The 19,555-nt window shown below is 41.1% G+C and overlaps 1 protein-coding gene and 3 non-coding genes across 7 annotated transcripts in view; 2 read left to right on the top strand and 2 right to left on the bottom strand.

The window, feature by feature from the left end:
- Nucleotides 1–19,555, top strand: part of arhgef10 (Rho guanine nucleotide exchange factor (GEF) 10) — a 55,586-nt gene that overhangs the window by 8,826 nt on the left and 27,205 nt on the right. The window contains exons 3-18 of one of the 4 annotated variants that reach the window (XM_030391959.1): nucleotides 4,499–4,897; nucleotides 6,197–6,541; nucleotides 7,603–7,639; nucleotides 7,908–7,996; nucleotides 8,317–8,373; nucleotides 8,794–8,981; nucleotides 10,080–10,196; nucleotides 11,595–11,706; nucleotides 11,894–12,006; nucleotides 12,118–12,195; nucleotides 12,275–12,454; nucleotides 14,174–14,290; nucleotides 14,689–14,781; nucleotides 15,593–15,781; nucleotides 16,827–16,972; nucleotides 17,613–17,797. In XM_030391959.1, the coding sequence (XP_030247819.1) occupies nucleotides 4,499–4,897; nucleotides 6,197–6,541; nucleotides 7,603–7,639; nucleotides 7,908–7,996; nucleotides 8,317–8,373; nucleotides 8,794–8,981; nucleotides 10,080–10,196; nucleotides 11,595–11,706; nucleotides 11,894–12,006; nucleotides 12,118–12,195; nucleotides 12,275–12,454; nucleotides 14,174–14,290; nucleotides 14,689–14,781; nucleotides 15,593–15,781; nucleotides 16,827–16,972; nucleotides 17,613–17,797 (2,445 nt within the window). The remainder of the gene's footprint in view (nucleotides 1–4,498; nucleotides 4,898–6,196; nucleotides 6,542–7,602; nucleotides 7,640–7,907; nucleotides 7,997–8,316; nucleotides 8,374–8,793; nucleotides 8,982–10,079; nucleotides 10,197–11,594; nucleotides 11,707–11,893; nucleotides 12,007–12,117; nucleotides 12,196–12,274; nucleotides 12,455–14,173; nucleotides 14,291–14,688; nucleotides 14,782–15,592; nucleotides 15,782–16,826; nucleotides 16,973–17,612; nucleotides 17,798–19,555) is intronic. The other 3 variants (XM_030391960.1, XM_030391962.1, XM_030391961.1) reach the window with 3 other exon arrangements.
- trnai-aau (transfer RNA isoleucine (anticodon AAU)) lies at nucleotides 25–98 on the top strand. The gene has a single exon. It is a non-coding gene; the product is annotated as a tRNA-Ile (tRNA).
- trnaf-gaa (transfer RNA phenylalanine (anticodon GAA)) lies at nucleotides 1,956–2,028 on the bottom strand. Its single transcript has one exon. It is a non-coding gene; the product is annotated as a tRNA-Phe (tRNA).
- Nucleotides 2,853–2,925, bottom strand: trnaf-gaa (transfer RNA phenylalanine (anticodon GAA)). The gene has a single exon. It is a non-coding gene; the product is annotated as a tRNA-Phe (tRNA).

The following is a 19,555-nucleotide window of genomic DNA, read 5'->3' as shown; positions in this document are numbered from 1 at the left end:
GATAGGACAAAGGTGTTTACTGTGGGCCGGTTAGCTCAGTTGGTTAGAGCGTGGTGCTAATAACGCCAAGGTCGCGGGTTCGATCCCCGTACGGGCCACAGCTTTTGAACAGAGATTTATGGAACATGATAAGTCAAAGTTGGTTCCAGCACACAGCTTCCACATGACTCTCAACATGCCAACAAAGGGCTGCTACCTTACTCCAGATATAACTCCTGTCACATCTGTTTGGCAGTCTGTTTTTAGAGAAAGATCACAGTGTGAGACCAGTAGTGTCACCTGCTAGCTTCTGTAGGTCATCTCATGGCCAGATCACTTCCTAGAGGGCTGGCGGTGAAGCTGTAAGTCCGAGTAAACAACACAGATTCCTCTCCTGCACAGTGCAGTGTGTGGGCAGAGGAACGAGGGAGTAAGGAGGGTAAAATGTGCTGCGCCGCTGTGAATACCAGACAATGTGCCTCAGTATCAGGCTGAATACTGCTGCAGCAAGCACGCACACACATACAGACACACACAAACACATAGCCTCCGGGGATAGACACAGGCCAGAGAAATGCTTCGTCTCCAGCTGGCCGGTCACTTGCTTTGTTGCCAGGGCAATGCTGGAGCGGATTGCAACTCGGTGACTCATTTGAGCAGATCATTATGTAGCAGAGTGGAGATGTGGCCCGTAGAACAGAATCCATATTGTAATTATGAATCGACAATGAGCAGCTCAGCTACGTATGTGTGGCAGCGTGCACACACACTTGCATGTATACTTCTCAATGATCTGGTACTTCGCACAGGGGAAGGGAAATGAGGGAATCCTCCAAAGTGAAGATATTTGTCTATTTCCAGTTCAGGGTTAGGGTTTAGATTGGGGGGTGCTAGAGGAGGGGTCATCAACTTCATTTGTCTAAGCAGACACTGTGGGGGATGGATCCAAATAAAAAAAGATAATCACATCTAATAAGCCTGTTATTGTTTAATATTTGTCATGTTTTTATTAAATGTATGTTCTTTTATAAGCCTTTTACAGTAGGAACAGACTCCTAAGAAACATGGGAAATCTATTATGGTGATTGATCCTTAGCTAAAAAAAGCACTCAGACCTCTACCAAAGAGGCAGTCAGAGTTCAATTCCGAAACCCCAGCTCAGCTACCAATGAATGAGTCCTTATCTAAACAAAGAAAAAAAACTCCACTTTGGGATCTCAGGAAGTACAACAAAACACTTGGTTTGAAACTCAATTTAACAGTGTACAACAGACCCTTCTTGTGTCTACTAGATGAGATAAGTTATTCTCTGTCAACTCTGACTTCCAGTTCACTGTCAGCCAAAGGGAAGGGCAAGCTTGGGCGCTGGGCAGTTTGATGGTTGGTCCACAGAGTAGAGAGGAAGGTTAGAGAAGAATCTGATTCTGTAAAATGAGTGAATGAATTTGGAACTTTCTGTTTTTTTGCCAGGCATTAGAAAGCTAATCAAAGAGTGCTGTCAAGACAGACTGGACCTCTTGTACTAGTTCATCAGACTGGTGCATTCATCATTCATTCATTTATCAATATTCTGTCAGCCAGATTGGAAGCTTTGGTGAGCCTAATGTTGCCCATGGGCAACCAGTTGACAATCACCAGGCTAGAAGATCTTCACATGGTTATGTATGTGTGTGTATGTGTACAGATATGTGTGCTTGTACTGCAAAGTAAGGTCAGCACTGAACACAATCTGTATAATAAAGCTGCAGGCATGCGTACCCAGACAGCCAACTTTTATTGGTCTCATCCACACACGGTTGCAGATGTTTTATTGAATGGTCAGATGTGACTTGTCATCTGGCCAAATTCAATCAGATCAGGTCCTGGTCTATTCTAGCACATTCAACTTTTTCACATTGGCACAACAGACAGTGGGTCTGAGTGCATGTAAGGGCAGTTCATGGGAAATTCAAGAGTTTGTGCTTATGAAGTCAAAATGCCGAAACCCGGGATCGAACCAGGGACCTTTAGATCTTCAGTCTAACGCTCTCCCAACTGAGCTATTTCGGCTGCCTGAAAAGAAAGTGCAAGAAGTCAAATCGTGCAAACTTTGAATTCTCTGTTATCTGGACTACCTCTGACTATTAGCTAGCTGTGCCTTATCTCAGTGCCCCATACCATTCATTACAGCACAGATGGAAAAAGACAGATAGCATCTCTGTTTCCAGATTTGCTCTTTACACCTCTCTTCTTGTGAACTGAAGTCAGATGGACATGGGGTCACAAAGGTGACCTGGAACATTAGTCACAGACCATTCCCTTACACACTGACTACAGGGTAGAACGACAACCTGTCAGTGCCTGAAGGAGTCGTTCTGGTGATTTAGGGCTGTATATATTGCTGTGAGAGACTTCAAAGTTAGTGGGTAGGCCACAGGGAGTTTCTTTTAGTTAAGATTTACTTGGTCACTGTCAGTGGACTGCTGAAGCCTGAAGGCATAACACAGCATGTTACAACAGTGACAGTGGTTATTTTGATTGTAACAGTGTGTAAAGAATAACCTTATCAGCTTAACATGAAATGGCCACATCAAAGGCTGTTTGTTTGTTCAGTCTATTCAGGCATGAGTGTTTGTTTATTGTCATTTAGTCAGGCTTTGATAAATCAGTCAATGAAGATTGTTCTTTTCTGATTGGAATTTCCTCCCCAAAACTACATATTGCATCTTCAAATTGGAGTCCTGTGTGAAACCTGTTGGAATTGGTAAACATACATATATTAATAGGTGTCAAGAGGTAAAGGTCTAGCTGAGGCGTTGCATGATAGTATTTTGGAGAATTTACAGATTTTTATGCAGGACTAAGAGATGGCTAGGAGGAGGGAGTGGTCAAAATGCCGAAATCCGGGATCGAACCAGGGACCTTTAGATCTTCAGTCTAACGCTCTCCCAACTGAGCTATTTCGGCGGGATAGGCAGGGTTATCTGATCAAGATGACCTGGAAATGAACTCATCAGAACCTGGAATTTTCTGTTTTCTTTGGGAACACCATCAGGATATGAGAGCAAGACTTAAGACTGTACACTAATGCAGTCATGATGTGACTACTGATCACAGTGCTCACAAAGAATTTGTGGTATGCTTCCGAGTAAAACTTTGACAAAGATAGAATATCATTCTGAGAGATTGAGGAGACCTGTGTATAGGAAAATCGGGGTAGAATGTAGGGAGTTCCTTCCATGCAGGCTCTGTGGGTTTTGCCTCAGTTTATCCTTCTATGAACCCTGTTTAAATGATTGCCTAATATTTTCCACAACATTGAATTCAGTTTGAATTTTTTGAATGGTTGTCTTTCACTGCTCCAGTGAATGAAACCTAATACTGTCTTTACACATTCAGCTCTAAGGGCCAAAACATGAAGCAAGTTGATGAAAGTTGAGCCTCTGCATTCCTAATCCTTTTACTCTCTCATGCTCTTAATTGAGCTTCAGTGATTCAGGCCTACAGATCAGAAATAATGCAAAACTCAGGCTGTGCTAGTCACTGAAGGGAGTCACAGCTCTCCTTCCTGCTGGCCTAATTGCAGTGTGGAAACTGGAAAGACATTTGTTGTTCCCTTCCTGTCTGCTGCCAAGTGAGCACTCTGAAGTGAATGTGACGCCTTTGAACGCTAACTATAACGTGTAGCTTTGCCCCAGTTTGTTTTTGCTATAAAGTAGAGCAGCTTATGTGCTGTTTTGGTGCAGATCCTTGATGTAAAAAAAATCTGTAAGAAAACATACTGCTTCAGAAGACCCCACCCATAATTATAAGCCTACATGTGGCTCAGCCCTTTAAGTTTAGAAGCCCAAGGACTAAAACTGCCACCCACAGTGTATCTGTTAATGTTCTGTAAAGAAGTCTTTGACTGACATGATGTGATTACTGAGTTAAAATGCTACATAAATTTCACTTATGTTTTGCCAAATCCCCAAAAGCATACATACCAGTGTGGTATGATGACTGCCAGTCATCCCAGAGCCCTAATTCGCTACTGCTGTAGACAAACACACAACAGTCTTTTCAAAGTTTTTAGCAGAATTTTAGATATTAGTCCTCTGTGTGTAGTTCCCATCCACAAGACTCTATAAATTGCAATTGATACGCCCAATCATCTAACAGTACCTGCCCGTTGTTAAGTCTTTGAATCTTTGAATATATTTCATCTGTTCCGATTGAGTTGGGTAATCTAAATTGTCTCTCATACTATAAGTTGTGCTAGCTGTGTATTGTTGGATATTGTACATTTTCTGGAAATTCACATGAGATACAGTTTATGGATGCAATAATAAGAGTGTAGTATGTGTTTTTCCAGTGAATTAAATACCTGACAAATACTCTATATTGCCTCCAATGTCCTAATATGAACAAGTATATAAAAGGGAGAACTTCTTAAGCAAAAACGACAAGAAGTCAAAAGTTGACAAATCTTTATCGTCTCACGGTACATATTACATATCACCCAGCACTCTATTTCTCTGAACCATTTCTCTGTTTCCAGTATTGGCAGACAGCGTCCCCTTTGCAGATGAAGATGAGGGGGAGGCCTTTGACTTTGACGACAGTGGTGACGACATCCCTGATGCTGATCGCCTACCTCCCGTACCTCCAGCTCCTCTAGCCTCTAGCAGCACAGATCAGTGCCAGGACAAGATGGTGGCCGGTCACCCTGAGGGCAATATCCCCATCCCGAGCCCACCAACACCTTCCAACACATCTGACACAGCTCCATCATCAGCAGACACTGAAGTTGCCACAAGCAGATCCTCCGCAGCAGGTGGAGCAGCAGCAGCAGGAGAGTGGACATCTGCTGTTGAGGGCACTGATGACAAGGAGACAGATTTACCGCCGCCTCCCCCTCCTGTTGACGATGACACAGAGACAGATCCTGGAAGAACAGGTCTGCAACCAAAACGTTTTTACATTTTATTGGTGGCTCCAGGGGACTGAGAGTATTTGAACCCTTTTTAGCCTCTTCTTGAGGCAGAAGCGTCTTTGCACTCTAGCCGGAAATTAGTTGAGCACAAACAATGCAATGTCTATTTTCTAACAGCAGTCAAAAAGTCCCCACATTCTCCTGTCATGTTTGTGTACATTATCTGGCTCTAATCCAGCCCCTTCAACTCAGGCTGAAGTGAAGCAGTAAAGAGGGGCAGTCTGTCTCTCTCATGACACGTTGTATCTCTGACTGCCTGGTGCAGGAGGTTGTCTGGCTTTTATCACTGAGAACCATGACAGCAACAGCAGGCAGGGCCAAGCCCTACTTATTCTCACTCAGTCAATGATTAGGTAGTACTGTAGAGAGGGACATCAACACTGTGCACATTTTTCAGTTGTTTCCCTAAAAAACATGCATTGTATGTGTAATTACGCACACCCTGTATTGTTACCATCACAAGAAACCTCACATTCAAAACATATTGCGTCCAATTAACTGCTTTAACAATACAATGTCAACTCTTACATTAACTCTATAACCTTAACTAAAATTGCTTGAATATGCTCATTCTGAAAGACCAAATGGTCTTTGGACATGTGTCCTTACTCTTAGGCTTAGAAAACTGAAATCAGCTGTCACAAATATAACACAGGGGATCTTCTCATAACAGGGCTTTGCACCACCTGTGCAGATTAGTTTGTAGAACAAACAAACCTCAGATGTGGGAGAGCCTTGGTGGTTCACACATGATCCATACAAGCAAGTGTCGTAGTGTGAATGCCTTTAACTGTCAAGGTTGAATTGATGAGCAAAATTCTGGAGGTGTTAGAAATACAAAATTCTGGAGAATCAGAACAAATAGTTAAATATATGATAACTGACAGAACTGCTTGACATTTTCTGTAAGTACATAGAAAAGTGATGCATATGTGCTCAACCTAATATATATTCTTTGTGGTGTAAACTGTAAAACTCGAGATACGTTTACCTCAGCTAGTCACAGAAGTACTAATGATGCTGAAGTTTTAGTTTCAGACCCTGTCCTGTTAAAATTATTTAGTTGGTGTTATCTGAGTAATTTTCCAAATTAGAACATACATGGATGGAAATAAAACATTTCTGAAAGTGGTTCCTAGTAGTAGTTCCAGACGTTATTAAATATCAGGGACTTTTACACCCAGCCTCTGTGGGTATGATATCATATTGCTGGCACGGCATAGTTTTGATGCATCTTGTGATGAATCTCCCTTCCCTCACCAGGCAGGGAGGGCCAGGATGCATCCATCGACAACCCTCACCCTCCACCGGCCGTCCCCAGGACCTCCTCCCAGGGCAAAGTCAACCCCTACTCTGTGATCGACATCACTCCTCTCCAGCTGCAGCAGGTTGAGCAGCAACATGGACCCTCCTCTTCAGCCTCCTCACCGACAGAGCCAAAGGAACGAGCAGGAGAAGCCCAGGATACCCACACCAGCCCTGTTGGCATCACCTCAGGATATTCTGTCCCAGTGCCCTGTGGCTATGCAACCCCCTCTGGTGTACCACTCATCACACCAGCTTACACCACACCCGTCATCATTCGACACCTCTCCGTGGATGAGGATGGTAAAGTAGAGCCTGCAGCGGTGGGGAATTAAAAAAATACCTTTCTAAATAATGACTCATTAGATTATGTGGTAGAACAAATATACACCAATGTTTATTTTGAGATATCTACAACAACTGAAAACTCTCTGCATATCAAGGCCGTGATTCTTCTTTACTCTGAGAGAAATTCTTCTTCTCAGGCCTTGTCATACAAGGCCATGACAAGCAACTGCTGTCTCAGCTTCTTCTATCCTGTCCTTTCTTCTTTCTCTTGTTTTTCCTAAAGCCTTGCCGCAAGGAAGTAGGGACTAAATTTAGCCCAGCCCAACGATCTGTGTGTTGGCTGTGAGGATTTTCCGGTTTCCCTAAAATCTAGCAGCAGCTGAGTCCAAGCCTGTGGCCTGGCACACTGAGGAGTCTGATTACACTGTAATTATCTTGCAAAGGTTACACCAGATTGAAATACTCAGATGTTTTTGTAAAAGAGTTTTGAAAGTCAGTTGTGTGCGAAGAAGTCCAAAATTCTTAACACCTTTTGCTGTGTTGTCTTCATTTGAGAGATCTTTTGACCATGATATCCAATACATAACAAGGACATTTTGCAGCAGTCATCACTTGTACCAATGCATGTTCATGATAAAACGTGTCTTATCGTGGACTTCAAAACCAGGCACATGTGTCAAGGGAAATGTCTGCCGGCACATTTCTAAGAAAATGTCATCTCAACTAAATCATAGGTAATTTAGGAGATTTGGAGTCATCAGTGACACCTGGTGGCAAATAAAAAAAGGAGGATTAGGAGGATCTAAGTTTTCGAATTGATTTATATTTTGTTTTATCTCTTTTTAAACAAATCCCTCAAAATATGTCAGGGTTTACCATTTTAGAGCCCATGTTTTTTATCAGTACTGTACAAGAGTTTACCTTGCTCAAAATTATTTTAAATCTTTTGTACATGAAGCACAAGAACGGTGCAACCTAAAAACAGGGTAGGTTGAACAGTTTATGGAACAGGGTTCATGCAAGAAAATAATGGTGTTGTAGAGTTTTGTGTAATCTTTCTCTCTCTTCTCTTCCAGTCACTGTGGTTGGGACTGGCAGCACCTCTGTCGACAGGTATGTGGCACCTACACAGCTCGAGCATGTCTGTACTGATCATTTGTTTGGAACACGTAGTGCTATATCATAAGAGAAGTATGCAAAGTATACTCCCCACTTACAGTATTGTTATAGTTATAATAAATGATTGCCACTCTCATGTCTGTGGTAATACATAGAATAACATCATCTTATTAAAACAGAACACAATTATTTTCTGACATAAATACAATAAAATAGATTTGTTTGTAGTGTTATAATGTGTCTGTTTGCATGTTTACTCAAGTGTTTTCAGTGAAGAGTATCCACCTATTAGAGAAGAGGATGCTTTGGCTAAATGGGCGTCAGATCCTGCCAACACTGCATGGATGGAAAGTAAGGAATGATATCCACCACAGATGTTAACTAGTTGAGATGCATGTATAATTTCCATGGAAAGAGTACTGCTGTTGTTGGTTTGAAATCTCTGTAATTGCCTCGGCACACACAGCGCATGCCTTCAGGGTGCTATTATGTTTTTTTGGACTCCACTGAATTTCCAGACACTTCCTTCCCCGTTCTTTTGAGGAAGCGGCCCCTTGTGTGTGCGCTTTTCTTTTAGATCCCCCACACATTACATCCTGTTTGTTGTGTGAACAACGTAAGCTATGTGATGTGAGAAATCACGCGTTGATTATTTTCTACATTCGCCTCAGATCCAGATGAGGTGATTTACGATGATGTGCCCAGAGAGAACTCTGATTCCAACACAGGTATGTGAAATGTATTCATTATTCCAATATTTACATATTCAGCATTTCCCTAAGCCTGTCCCTGCTGCTCACTTTCGCTTCCGTAGTTTTTATTTTATGTGTGTGGTTTTTTTTAAACTTGGATTATTCATTTTGGTTGTTTCTTAAAATATTATGCTGATTTTGAGTGTTCTCATTTGCAATCCAAGAAAATAGCCTCTCAGTTAATATAACCTTTTGTTATGCTCTGATTTGATTAAAAATGGTTTCATTTGTTGCTGAGTGTTTTTTCATAGGAACACCTTCTAAATCCCGAAATAACCACATTCTGGCCAAAAATGGTTCAATATAAGCTTTAACAAGAAAGTATTTATTTAAGACAATTTGATTTGAGTGCAGCATAATGTTATTGTGATAATCGGCATGTACTCTTCCATACAGATCCAGATGAGATGATCTATGATGACGTGGAATTTGGTGAGGAGGGGGGCTGCAACAGCTCCCTTGACAATGGCTGGAGCTCGAGTGAGTTTGAAAGCTATGACGAGGCCAGTGACGGGGAAGGGCGGCCAGAGAACGGCCTGCCCCACGCTTTTATGAGAGGAAAGCCACCCCAGAGGAAAACCCATGTGTGTATAAGAATCATCCTCCCATTTCTCTGTCAGCTAATAATCAAGTCTTTTGTCACAGTATACTGTTAATCTGTAGGTGGATGGAGTACAGCGGTGGATGAAGTGCTATTACTGTGATTTTACTTAACCTTCGGTCAGATTATTGACAGATCAAGATCTAATATTGTATAGTCCACTCAATTTGCTTCTTCAGTCATGAGAGAGATCTTTCTGGCTTTCAGTCAGCTTGCTTCACTCTGTAATGTTTTGGCTTGTGGTTTTGAGAATTTAACTTCACTTTCGTTTCAGTGTGCCATGGTCAGAATATAATGATTGCCTTTAGGCAAAAAAATGCAATATTCCCTAGAAAGACTGCTTCAGCAATTAGTTGATTAACCAATTAGTCGATCAAAGGAAAAATAATTGCCATCTAGTTTGATAACTGATTAATTGTTCCAGTTATTTTTTCAAACAAGAATGTGAAGTTTTAATTTGCTAGTCCCAGCTTCTCAAATATGAGTATTGCTGTTGGTTGGACAAACAAGCAATTTGAAGACAGCCCCTTTGAAATTGAGATGACAATTTTTTCACAATTGTATTGATTAAACAAATTGATCAGTAATGGATATAATTGTTATTTGCAGTCCTGCTTAGAAATAATTGGATGAAAACTACCCCCAATAATTGGTTGGCTATGTTATTTCTATATTATATACTTTATTTTGTACATTTTATGTGGTAAGTTGTATGGATTTATAAATCCATACTGTTGATTTTTCAACACAAAGGAAGAAAATAGAAAAGTTATGAAAACAACTGCAGCAGTAAAAACAAAATTGTATTGTAGTTTGAGGCAAAACTACGACTGTTATAATGTTATATTTCAGTCAAATCAGATCTTGGCCTAAGTATGTTGTCAGGGAGTTTTTTTCTATATTTCAGTGGCCCCCAAAAATGAGAAACAATGCCCCTGAACATCAGAGCAAAAAAAGCCATACACCCTTGAAAAGTCAAAGAGTAACACACCTATGAAGGTTGAAGTGACCTTGCTGTTGATTTAAGGTGCAAGTTCAGTCCAAAACCATAACCAGTAACACCTGCTTTGCTTTTGTTTAGCTCTCTCAAGATCTGACACGCTTGAAAGAACACTATGAAAAAAAGATGAAAGATCTAATGGCAAATACAGTGGGAACGGTAGAGCTGCAGCAGCTAAAACAGAAACACGAGTATAAGGTAAACTACCTGAGGCTCACCTCGCCTGTCTGTGCTAGACAAAGTAGTCCCAAACTTTCACTCTCAGTCTAGTTAACCACTCTGGGCGCATCTCACTGACTCGGTACCCTCATCCTGCTCTGATGTTAATGACTTGTGGCGGTGATGGTACTGGTGATGGGTTTGCATTGAGTTCATTTACTTCCCTGTCTGCTGCACTGACATGTTTCTATGTTTATGCATTAGATGCTGTGAAGCTGAGGATATATTCTTGAATGCATTCTACAGTAAACTGAGACACCAGCAATTGAGTTTTTTTGTTTGTTTTGTTTTTTCGACATACTAGTCAAGTGCCTGTTGAAAACACGCCTGTTGAGTACAGGCTGGACGCTTGGTCTCCAGCATTGCTGCCTGAACGCCTGCAATGGCATTACTGCATCCCCTAGCAGTGCTATTTGCCTATTTGGGACAAGGCCGTTTGCTGGAATAAAATTGTGAATTGTGAAAGTGTCATTGCTTGAAATGCTTGGCGCCCAGGACACAATTAAGAATGGGCATTTCCAAGCAAAAAATAGTGTTCAATTTAATAGCAAATTTGAGATTGATTGGCTTTTCCAAGCAAAAATGTCATGGCCAACATCAGGCTATTCTGGCCAGGCTATTTCTAGGAACATAAAAGTTTTGTGAAATAAAATGGCACACTTACAAGACTTTGCTATGATGCAACATCTCTGGTCTTTTTCTTCATATGTTATTGAATGTACTGTCTCAAGCGACAAACAGTTAGCTGTAACCAGGATGCTGTTCTGAAGTGTAACATTTAAACGGCGTCCACTCTCAATACATTACCCAGTGTGTAGCTACTTCTGGTGATAGTAATGCACTACTAAGGAATATGTCTCATAGATCTCAAGAACCCTCCTCTCGTCGTTGCTCTTCCTTGCGTTCTCATCAATATACCCGCTAAGTATAAAGTCAATCAGATGAACAGTTATCGAGAAAAACTGAAAGACAGACAGACAGACTCATTTTATATAAGGCAGTTAGGCAGTTGGCTATTAATCTAAGATGCGTTTAAAGGAGCTGAAAGATGAAGCATATCGTAACTGAAAACATTTACAGTAGTAAGTAAATCAGTCACTACATTATCAAAGCACTGCGTTACTTTTGGCTGATGTCCCAGTTACTGTGTCATTCTCTTGTCACCTTCCCTCTCCTGTATTACAGGATCTGCCGTTTGTCTTTACCCTTATACTAACACTGCTCCTGTCCTGCTTAGCTCAGTTCAGTAGCTTTTTAACCATAGGTTTAGACAAAGAAACATAACTTCACCTTGGATCAAAAATCTCGACTATGAAATAATAATGACTTTGTGGTGCTTTTGCCAAACAGTTAATAGTGTATTTTGTCCCCTCAAAGATGCAAAAGCTGGTGAAGGCAGCCAAGGAAGGGACCAAAGATGGACTAGAGAAAACCAAAGCTGCAGTGAAAAAGGGACGCTCTTTCATCAAGACCAAGTCATTCTGTCAGGGTACGTAATCCTTAAACGACAGTTTGCCTTTATAATCAGCATTACACACACCCCTTACCTCTTCTGTTTATGTTAAGTCTGCATTAATGTGAAAGTGTCAGTAGTGGGCCAGCACAGCAATTATATCCCTTCAGCATGATTGTGTTGTGTTTTACAGTCCTTTTTTGCTCCCTTTTTAATCTTTTAGAGAGGAAGTCAGCCTGCTTTGAGGACGAAGAGTCCGAGCTTTTCATTGAGGTAGACTGTTTCAATGTTGAGCCAGTGCTGTGTCCAGCACCAGAGGGTCTTTCACAGCAACAGGTAATGAACATTGTATCCCAATTTATGTAACCTTTTAGTGTTTTTCTTTTTCTGTTAAACAAAACAATGTAAAAAGCCTGTAGACCAATTGTTTGTGGTATCTCTCTATAGCTGGTGAGAAGATGTATACTGGGATCTATACTGGAGAGTGAGAAGAACTATCTTGATGCACTGAAAAGGATATTAGAGGTATGCAAATACAACTGCAGTGATGGCAAATCCTCTATGAAGTGTTTGTTATTACAGTTCACTTTATCTGCTTCATCAGCAATATGAGAAGCCCCTGTCCCAGATTGAGCCGAGGCTGCTGAGCGACAGGAAACTGAAGATGACCTTCTATCGTGTGCGTGAGATTTTGCAGTCCCACTTCCTGTTCCAGATCGCCCTGGCAAGCCGAGTGGCCGAGTGGGACAGTCTGGAGATGATTGGGGATGTCTTTGTAGCATCGGTAAGCTGGGGCTGTAACTTATATCCTTTTCACAAGAACTGCACCAATATATTGATCAAAAATAGATTACATTAGCTGTGGTAGCCCTGAATTCCCAGAATCCAACTGTTTTGGAATAAGTTTGACATTTATGACGCAGCACAGCCAAGTTGCTTCTTTCTTACCATCTTTTCACATGTCAAAGACACTCGCTACCATACAGAAATAAAAAGCTGCACTTTGTCCTCTTGTAGTATGTACTCCATCCTCCTCTTGTCTGTGAAGTATGCTAGTTGGCAACTCATTGGCAAGGACTGTCAAAACAAAGGAACTCATCTCGCAAAGTCTTGCTCACGACATCACTTCCTTGTTTTTGTCCAAAAATCAACCTCTGGCAGGACATCAGAGCAGCAGTGAGAGCCATATGAGACACATTTGAAATCTGCTCACTGCCCTCTCTCACCTCACAATTCTCATCCCACCTTAAAACAACAGGTTTTGCATGCTAAGAGCTTATTTAGGAAACTGGATTTTCCCTATTCCGTAGTGTATGCACGTTAAATATGTAAACAATATTTAAAGATGTTTCTTTTTTATTGTTGTTATTATTTTATAGCTTTTTTGTTTGGTTGGTTGTTTGTTTGTTTGTTTCCAAAATTGCACTTTTCAGCACAGTGCAGTCCTTTAAATTAATATTAAATTTTTCAACATACAGTTGACGTATGCAGCTCAGTGTGTAAAGCAGGTTGGCTAGTGATCGGACGGTTGCTGGTTCAAATCCCTACTCCGCTGAGCTTGTCGAAGTGTCCTTGAGCAAGATACTGAACCCCACATTGCTCCTGAGGGCCCTGCAATGAGCTGGCGACTTGTCCAGTGTGTACCCTGCCTTCGCCCTGAGACAGCTGGGATTGGCTCCACCAACAAACCCCGCAACCCCTTGAAAAAGGGATTAAGCGGTTACAGGCGATGATATGACATGACAAACAGTTGACACGTTTTAGGTCACACTACAATACAATTGTCTTGCATATCTACATGGAACATTTAGAGTCTTTGCTCCTGTGCATTAGGTTTTGAAGGGCAGAAATTGGATCTTTAAAGATTAGTGGCAGTGATGTGTCTGAGATAGCAGGACCCAGAGCGAGCTTGATGATCGTCTAAAGCAAGAACAAAGGATATGTGTGGTGTGCCACTGAAAACCCAGTGCTACGCAGAGCTGCCTATTCACCTATACATCACAGCTCTGCCCCAAGTCCATTGTAACTGAACCAAATCCAGACAAAGGCATTTTATGTATTATTATAATAAACATATGGCTCTTTGTACTCAGATGCCAGATATCATTAGAAAATTCTACTGAGAAGTCTTTAAGGAAGTCTGGAAAAGAATGGAATTTTGAAATGGAAAAGATGTAGGAACCCTATCTGCCAAGTGATGAGAAAGCATTGAATGCAAAAAAAAGCAGTTAAAGAAGATTAAAAAATTTGCTCAAATTTGAAATCTCCAAATGTTTTGTGTGAGTAATTGTTTCTGTAATTATACTGCAGTTATGCTATTTTTACGCCTTCTGAATAAACCAAAATACTGTTTCTGTCTCAGCCCTCCACAAAAAGACAAATAAAAATTTTCTGATCCGACATAACTATCAGCAGAATGATATTTTAAAACCGTTAAAATCATATGATGCAGTTCGTTGCTGAAAGTGATAAATGTGTTGAAAATATGCCTGTCTCTTAACAGTTTTCGAAGTCCATGGTGCTGGATGCCTACAGTGAGTATGTGAACAACTTCAGCACAGCAATGGCAGTAGTAAGGAAGACGTGCGCCTCCAAACCTGGCTTCCTGGAATTCCTCAAGGTATGAGAGAACTGCACTCTGCTGTGCCATGAGTATTGTTCTTACATAGGAATCAATTTTCCTAAGAAGCCATGCATATTTCTTCACAGTTGCATCACTTTTATTCTTGGGTGTTTCAAGAGAAAAAGCTTTTGGCTAATGGTTTAAGCAGTCAAGTAAAATGATTACTGTTTAGCTGCTTGCTTGGTGGATTTCACATTAAATACAAGGCATGTCAAATAATTTATTCACAAACATGCAAAATGAATATTCTCAACAGTATTTGAATTTGCATGGGAAATGCAACTCTGCACCATGCCAGCAGAATTATTGGTCCTATTCCTCTACCAATTGCACGATTTTCAAGTCTTTGGACTGGTTCTTCAGTACACAGCAGTAACCTATCTTCTCACCAACAGCATCGCCAGGAGACCAGCAGTGACCGAATGACTTTGTATGGCCTAATGATGAAACCTATCCAGAGATTCCCTCAGTTCATTCTGCTCCTTCAGGTATAATGAAAAACTATTTCAGCTCCTTTACAATAAATGCAAAATACAGACGGCAGACAATGTTGTATGTACATTCACCAGCAGAGGGAGTACCATACACGCATATCGAGGCACTTTGTGCTCATCTCGAGGGGACTCCCGGAAACACTCCAGGGGAAATGGTTCCCTCTGATCTTTTTTAATCCTGCCCTGGCATATTTGCTGTTTCTGTGTCTCATGCAAGAAATCACAGACATAATAAGGGGCACTGGGTTGATACATTTTTGAGCAAAAAACATGTATCACAGCAGCCAATCAAAATAGCTTCAGTGTTTATGACACCAGGAATTGTAATTTTCTTCTACTTCTGTTATTAAATCCTTGCCATGTTATAGTAATGTTATGCAAACCAAAGGTTGTATTGAAGTGCTGATCACTGAAAGTAGGTTAGAAGTAGAAAAAAGTGCTGCAGACTCTGGCTTCAGATGCATTAACTTTTTAATTTGATGACATTCAGCCCCTTTGAAGAAGGCCCGAGGGCCAAAACGTCATCAAGTTTAAAAGAAAATGAATGTAGAGCCAGACTTTCTATTAAATCCTCATCAGTTAAAAGGATGTGTGTGACATAAATATGGAAAAATGGATGAGTAGGAGAGAGCATGCTTTCCCCAAATGGCGACGGACGCAATTTTGCAGATTTGGGTATAGTTGTGCAGTAGTAAGATTTTTTTTATTCCATTAATGAAATCGTTTAAAATCACTTTGAGACTGGTCCCGAGTATGGTTAATTAACAAATGTTTAATTTGTGACTTTTCTGTGCATCCTCATCAGGACATGCTGAAGAACACACCAGTGGGTCATGCAGATCGTCTGCCCCTGCAGATGGCCCTGACTGAACTGGAGACGCTGGCAGAGAAGCTCAACGAAAAGAAGAGGGAAGCCGACCAGCGCTGCGAGATCCGCCACATTGCGAAAGCCATGAACGAACGCTACCTCAACAAGGTCTGTGCCCACCTTTCGGTATGTGTTTGCTGGCATGCATGTTTGAATTGTGCAGTATGATGCTTAAGCCATTGGTTGGTGGATTGGAGTCTAGTTTTGTCTGGTCAATAATGCGTTAAATTAAATCAAGGAGAAGAATGTCTTAATTCAATTTTATAATTATTGAATTTGATCTTGTGAGGTCTTAATTGCCACAAACATTGTGTCTTATTTAGTTTATCCATCTTTCTTTTTGTCCGAATGAGTCAAGCTCTTCATTAATTTGTGTGACAAATCTTTAAACCTACCAAATAACCTAATTCTGCCTTTTTTTATATCTGTCTTTTACTTGCATTTAACTGGTGGCAAATGTAGATGAAGGCAACTCTCTCTTATAATCTATCCCTACATAAAATGTTTGCATGGTACCATGGTACCTTTATACTTAATTTTAAGCTCTACGAAGGAAAATGTGATCTGTCCAAAATTAAGGCTTACATTTGGTTAAAAATGATCTTAAAAAGGCCTTAACAAGCATTGAATTGAAGTGTCTGACACCCTGTATATGCTGACTAAGAAAGCATTCAGACTTGATGATGTACTCATCGCTCATGGTGCAAATATTTGGATGATGTTTGATTCTTTCAGCATATGCTGTGGCATTCTCTCTGTCCCAATGTGGGCGGCCATCAGGCACTTCAGCCTCACATTTTCTCAAGTATTCTCTTGCCTGAATAGCATCTTTTTAGCGCATGTGCACAAACACCAGCTATCACCAAGTTGTAATTATTCGTCTATCTGCAGCCACCCACTCTGGCATCCGTGTAGGAACATGTGTTTACAAGATACCCTACACGGGTCACAGGATTTTTGTTCCTCAAAGCCTTTGTTGACAGCCATATATTATATGCTGTTACCTAAAGTGGATGGTTTAACAGTAGATAGTGACAGGAAACGGCAGAAGAGGAGCAACACTTAGTTAAGTGTTCCTTCTCTGAGCTTGGTATTGTAAGCTAAAAAGCCTAAATCAGAGATCCAAATTCCTGCTGTCTGTTCACTATCAGTGTGACTTATCATCCATTAGCTTCTGAGTAATGGCAGCCGCTACCTGATCCGCTCAGACGACATGGTGGAGACGGTCTACAATGAGCGTGGTGAAATCATCAAAACCAAGGAGCGACGCCTCTTCCTGCTCAATGATGTTCTCATGTGTGCCACGCCCAATATCCGGTAGGAGCGACCACAAACCAGACCTGATCTTAATCTCCCCTTTAATTTGTGCCTTCTCCTGTCTTTGGGTGCAATAACCTGTAATCTTTTAACCATTTGACAAATTTAGAAAGTAATTGTTCTGTGTATATTTTGTCTATCTATATCTTTGTTTGTATAATTCACGCTGCCTACTGTAAGGGGAATGCTAAATGCAACTAGGATTTCCCGCCGGTAAAAGTCTGTCCTAAAGTGAACTAAGCTGAAATTAAACTTAAAGTGTAAAGAAGGATGGTAAGGACTGTATTTATCTGATGTACTTGGGCTGACTTTTGACCACGCTTAGCCTCTGGGTTTGAACCCATATGTGCCCACTGTGGCTTGCTATTGAGCCAAGATTGATGGAGAGCCCCATTCCTGAGCTTCTTAGCCCTTATACTATAATTGTAACATGTTGGTCACCACGCACCGCCTCTGGGAAAAATGCACTGACTGAGTGACATTTACAAACATTCAGAGGCCTCCTCCACTGACACTCCCTTCACCTTTTCTTGTACTTGTATGTCTTTTTTTACACAGTTCTTCTACTCAGACAAGGTGCTACCATCATGAACCAGACCCAATTTGTCACATAACCTGTATGTCCTCCTGCTGTGTCCAGATGTCAAGATGGCAGTGGGAGTGGCAGCGGCAATGCCCCACTCGACCAGAAGTTCCTTCTGAAGTGGAGCGTGCCTTTGAGCTTCGTGGAGGTGCTCGAGTTTGGGTCCAGCGAGGACATGGCAGACAGCAGCCACTACCCAACACCCCATTCTGGGGAGAAGGTGGTCATCAACGCTAAGCCAAGTATGAATCACCGTGTCATTTATTTACATTTACAGTGTCAGTCCTGGTATTCTGTCTGTCTACGTGGCTGTTTAAGGTCTGGAAAAAAAGGTACAAGAGTTCTGTTAGAGGAGAGGAGTAATTGTAGTTACGAACCAATGACCTGATCAGTTGATTGCTTGAGTTTGATGACTGATCAATAAATCTCTCAGGTGGGCTGGAACTAACGATTATTTTCATTTTTTAATCTGTTGATTACTACTCGATTAATTGTTTAGTTGTTTGGTCCATTAAATGACGGAAAATGGTGAAAATTGTTGATCAGTTACGTCCTCAAAGGTCCTTAGTTTACTGTCATAGAGGACTAAATGAACCAGAATATGTTCACCTTTAAGAAGCTAGAATAAGAAAACGTTTTGTTCCCTTGAAATAATTACTCAAACCAATGAAACGATTATTCAAACTGTTGATGATTCATTTTATAGTTGACGACTTAATCGATTCTCATGATCTGATCAAACAAATCAAGTGGAAGTCTTCAACCACTTTAATAACTCAACAGAATTAGCCGTGTCCTGCATTACAAATACAAAAAATAACTAGATCGTTTTTTCCTGCTCGACATTTCCAGACATTTCTAAAATGGTGTGAGCTTTGCACCAACCATCCAGCCTCTGAGTGTGTTTTTTTTTCCTTCTTCAATCCTCTGGTCTGCTGGCTGCCCAGTCCAATGATTTCAGTCTTTCCACTGGGTTCTCCCTGTCACACACAGCTGCTCAGCCACTTTAAACGGCCGAGATCAGACAAACTAGAAGCGTATTTAGAGTGTATGTTTTTGTGGTCACAGCGTTGCAGTTTTAATTCTATGAACTCTTTTTGTGTGTACGTGTATGTGCCGAGGTAATGGTAGTGCACGTTGCCTGGCTGGTGAGTGCTTTGATTCAGTATTATCTCTGGTCTGTCAAAGGACGTATGTATTCAAGCTGAGGTCAGAGGCTCTCTCTTTCAGTTGCCACTAGTAGTGGGCTGGAATCATTGCCAGTGAAATAGACACTGCACGCTATAGCTCACTCTCTCTCTCTCTCTCTCTCAGCCTCAGTCTCTCCCTCAAATCTAATGCCTGTAATGCAGTTTCATAATACTCAGTCTGCTGCAGCCAGGTGTCACAGCGTCACATTTATATTTCATAAATCCCTTGTGTGTTGTAGCATACAGTATACCTACCATGTTTAATTACAGGATGCACTTCAACCCCTGTGCGCATGGTATAAGAATAACAACTGCCAATGAAATTAAGTAGGACAGTCCTCATGTTATTGTATTAGTCCCCCTGCTGTTTGAGGTTGTTACGCAGATAAGAGCATGTGAAGTAGATAGTACATATAGGCGGTTTGCATACAACCTTCTGCTGCCTTACCCCATCTTCTTATGCTGAAAATATCAAAGGGTGAGTTTCACTTTAGTCCTTTTTTTTAATCTACCTTTCTTTTATACCTCATTCCCTTCACTTGTACTTTCGCCACATTAGCTCCAGTCTCCATTGGCTATATTAGAATGGCGGCAAGTTGTACAAACAGAGGGTATCTAACAATCATTGTCACTTCACTGCCTTCTAATTGAGTCGCAACTGAAAAGACAATGGATCAGCTGCATTAAACACATTATGCTCACTGGAACACTAATAAGATGACGTTCATACAGATTACATCCAACTCAAAGGCATGTTTCAAGCACTTAGACAATGAATGTTTGACATGCTTGCTTCGATACATTACGTTA

Source organism: Sparus aurata, chromosome 16 (assembly GCF_900880675.1).
Source record: "Sparus aurata chromosome 16, fSpaAur1.1, whole genome shotgun sequence".
Lineage (NCBI taxonomy): Eukaryota > Metazoa > Chordata > Actinopteri > Spariformes > Sparidae > Sparus > Sparus aurata.
This window is presented reverse-complemented; position numbering and strand designations above follow the sequence as displayed.